Source organism: Arachis ipaensis, chromosome B05 (genome assembly GCF_000816755.2).
Source record: "Arachis ipaensis cultivar K30076 chromosome B05, Araip1.1, whole genome shotgun sequence".
Classification (NCBI taxonomy): Eukaryota; Viridiplantae; Streptophyta; class Magnoliopsida; order Fabales; family Fabaceae; genus Arachis; species Arachis ipaensis.
Window position 1 is genome coordinate 20072839 of NC_029789.2, and position 4150 is coordinate 20076988.

The following is a 4150-nucleotide window of genomic DNA, read 5'->3' on the forward strand; positions in this document are numbered from 1 at the left end:
TAATGTAAGAACAATGCCAACTTAATTTTAAAAGATTTATATTTTCGTAATATTATTACAGACAAAAACACTAGTTAATTTTAAATAAACACCTCAACGCTAGTTAATGGGGTGTTTTGGAACATTTTTAGTCATCATAAGTTTAAAATTTGAAAAAGCTAAATCAATGGGATATATGAGTTACAAAATGAACATCTCTCATACTATCTAAAATAACCATTCGAGGAATAGGGATAATAAACATCTTTCCAAAAGTTTAAATTAATTTTCGGGTTTATCAAGGATTGAACTCTTAACCTTTCGGATCTAAAGCTTTAATACCATGTCATGATACTACTCATCCCAAAAACTTCAGCTAATGGAAAAAGATAACACTAATAATTATATCTCTAATGCTCCTTAAACCTCCAAATATTCCATTGGCTACTCATACTTTCCCTTCAATTATACAAGTATTTAGAAGACATCAAGGAAAAAGGAAGTATTTGGATTATGTCGTGAAAGTAGCTTTTATATCATTGATGAAACCAAATGAAACATATTTCACGAATGCTAAATCATAAAAAAGTTTTAATTTAAAATATCTATGTTACCACCTTATAAAAATCTCTCGTATCATTCTTATTCGTTATATGAGTGCATAGAAGATTAAACATTTTTTTTGAGATAATAGAAATCCTTTTGTCATTTTTGTACAAGCATGAGGAAGCCCGAGAAATTAGCATGAGCATTGAAGGATATATGGCAAACTCATCATGTAGTAATGAATAACGATAATTGAAAGTAGAAGAAACAATAATAGGCTTTTATTAAAACCCTTTATTTAATTAAACCCTAAAATTGATTTATTTATTTCCAAGATGATGATCTTATGATATATTGTTTTGCATTCTTCATTACTCCAAATAAAGATCACAATCCTGGGAAGCTCTAGGAAAGGCAAGAATCTTGTTGTACAAATCCTCCAACCTGTCGACTCCACCAACTGAGTCGACAACATAGGCACTGCTGTAAATGTTAAATTCCTCCAACGCCGGCATCTCTCGCAGCAAATACTTGATCGCATTCAGCTCCAACGAATTTCCAGAGAAGCCACTTATGGTGATCTTCTTCAGATGTGTCCCAAAGCCTGCTGGTATGCTCAATGCACCTGCACCATCTCCCTCCTCAGCCGCATAGATCCCCTAACAATAAACAACTCCAGTTGCAACAATCAAGCTAATATACATAAGTAAGAATTAATTAATATATATCATTGGCTACCTTATTATCAAACTCAAGGGTTTGAAGGCATGGTGAGTTGCGCAGTAAGGTGATGAAGGCTGCGCAGGGAAAGTTCATTGGCATATCCGTCTGGACTCGAAGCTGCGTGAGCTTGTTGAAGCGAGGCAGATGCTGGATCAGACAGGGCGCGTGGCACAGCGTCTCTATGGCGGCGTCAGTGATGGACAGCTTCTCCACACTTGGGAAGGCTTTCAGCATTTTGAACACGAAAAACGCATTCTCCAAACTACTTTGGCATGCGCGAATACAAACACTTGCGTTCACTACGGAAGCTGTGCAATAAAAGAAATAATGGTTTGCCATGTCACCATCGTATGAAAATGTCTTCAACTTAGATCCAATTATCACTATCTGGCATTGAGGAGGAGGCTGATTTCTGCCATTCTCCTCTTCTTCCTCATCCTGTTCTTCATCATCATCATTCCATTCCCTTATTGTCAAGTTCTGAAGCGAGGGAGAACAAATGCAGACGGTTCTAACATTCATCCAGTTGCAGTCAACAAGGGTCAAGTCCTGGAGGGAGCGGCAGCTGGAGAAGAGCTGCTGTGTTGAGGGCGCATCTTGGAACACAACATGTTTGAGAGTCAATTCCTTTAGATTCTTGAAGTTATAGTTGAGAGGAAGGATGAGGGCGAAGGGCATGCTGAGATGAAACTTTTTGAGCGTTGGGGAATCAAACACGCCTTCAGGGAAGTACAGTTGCTCCGTAACACTCTCGAAATCAAGAATCAGCTCTTCAATTCCGCTGCTAATGAAGGCCATGAGCCATATATTAATGAGAGCAGCGTCCTCACCCACGTCGCAGCTGAGACAGAATTTCTTGAGGCCCAAGGAATTGTTACATCCCCTGAGTAACCTCTTGACGAAGTCCTTGAAGTCTTCTCTCCTGTCATGTGATTCTTCTTTCAACTCAAATTTGTAGATGTTCTTCCACTGATGCCTCCATTGTTTGGATAGCACGCTTGTCCGAATTGCCTCTTTGGTGGGAAGGTTGGATAATATCTCACAGATAAGGGCGTTGGGTAGATCCGATATATTGGTACCCTTATTTTCTTCCTTGCGCCGGTTCAGCCTTTTCTTCTTATTCTTCTTCATACATGTTTCGTCACCCATGCTTAATTAGCTTCTTCCTTTTAATCGCTTTGCCTGCATTAATTAATTAATTACAAGTAACAAATGCAAGAAATCTTTACCCTTGAGAAACAACCATAAACATAAATATAAACAATCCATGATGTGAAATTAAATCTAGCTTGGTAGCTCCATTTATTTCTTCACACGTTTCTAATCCCCCATGTTGGCCCAAGGAAGGGTATAAAAATGGAATTTGAAAACCCTAACACAATCATTCACGTCAAAACTAACAACAACAACAAAGCCACAATGCGTTTTAATAATCTTTGAAACCACAGCACTCCCAGTGCAAGCTCAGCAAAATTATCGCTTTTCTATTCTAACACGAGAGATTGAGAAACCTCTCCCTTACTACAACATAACCAGCATGCAGTTATCATGAGTTTTCTGAGATGTTAACGACAAACACAGATATAACGGTGAAACCAACCGGCAGCACAAGAAAATGGACTAAATTAAAGGAGTTCAGGCTATAGAAGTAAGAATGAAGAAATCAAGGAAGGAAAAACGGTTAACAAAAGAAGGAGATTGGAAGGAATTGTAAACCTGGCTTGAAGCTAAAAGGGAGAAAGATCGGAAGTATCAGAGGAACTACTCTTGGCGCCAATGGCAATGAGAGAAGCAGAGAAGCACTGTGTGCTCTCTCTCTCCTCAAGTTTGAAGGGGCAAAGGAGACTAAACCCTCAACGGAGTTAATAATCGAGTGTGGTATAAAATAATTCTTACAGGATGCACTATTTATAATGGGCTTAGTATATTGAAATCATTTCTTTTATTCATGGAAAATAATAAAATAAATTTTTCTTTTAAAAAGAAGTCTTGGCAATTTATTAATTTGATTCAACCATTTCAGGTAATGGCTAGGTTAAGGAAGTTTTGCTTTTGACCAAAGGATGTCTATGCATACAATGAATGTAAAACGCAATTAATTTTTTTAATATGATAATATGCAATTAAATATACGAGTATATTTTTTCACACCAATAATATATAACTATTAAATTAAATTTCTTACTATAATTAAAAATTATTTTCATAAGCCAAATTGGAAAATTGATAATAGCAAATTAATAATTCAGATTAAAAAAATGTCAAACTAAATAATTTTTTAAAACCGTTGGTATCAAAATAAATATTTTGTGTTGGTTTGGGCGCCATTAACTGAAAAAATATCTTTTTTTATTTTTTAGTGTGTTTGGCAAATTTTTAGTAGTAAAAGTAAAAGTACTAAAAAAAATAAAAAAAAAATATCTTTTTTGAGAAACTGTAATTTACATCTTTTTTTAAAAGATCTTTTTTCTTTAAAAAAATATATTTTTTATATAATAAATAAACAAAAAAGTACTTTTATATTATTATACTCAAACATAATTGATAAATAAAAAAGATCTTTTTATATGAAATATCCAAACATAAAATTATTTTTACTTTTTTATAAGATCTTTAAAAAAAAGAAAACAACTAAAAAAAATCTTTTCTTAAAAACTCCCCAAACAAGCGCTTTGTATACATAGCAATCAAATTATATTACTAACTTCTATAAAATACGATTCCTTGGTAAGAAACAAATGAAAAGAATCCTTTTTAGCTTATGCATTTTTTAATTCATGAATCACAATATACCTATCTTTATACTTTATAGATAACTATCAGAGACGGATCTATATACAATATAGTGCCCACTACGATTTAAAAATTTTTCTAATAGTATATGATAATAATATTTATTTAT

At 34.2% G+C, this 4150-nt stretch overlaps 1 protein-coding gene across 1 annotated transcript; it reads right to left on the reverse strand.

Moving 5' to 3' along the window:
- LOC107640325 (F-box/LRR-repeat protein At3g59190-like) lies at positions 707-3104 on the reverse strand. Its single transcript, XM_016343855.2, has 3 exons — positions 2965-3104; positions 1264-2430; positions 707-1184 (listed from the first exon to the last, which is right to left on the reverse strand). Exons 2-3 carry the CDS (start codon positions 2395-2397, stop codon positions 897-899), a joined length of 1422 nt encoding a protein of 473 aa, XP_016199341.1. The 5' UTR covers positions 2398-2430; positions 2965-3104; the 3' UTR covers positions 707-896.

What these genes read in the sequence shown, in the direction of transcription:
- LOC107640325 (XM_016343855.2), bottom strand. Translation starts at nt 2,397, where the DNA reads ATGGGTGACGAAACATGTATGAAGAAGAATAAGAAGAAAAGGCTGAAC. An exon ending in CCCTTGAGTTTGATAATAAG is followed by an intron (nt 1,185 to 1,263) that starts GTAGCCAATGAT and finishes GTTTATTGTTAG; the next exon opens with GGGATCTATGCGGCTGAGGA.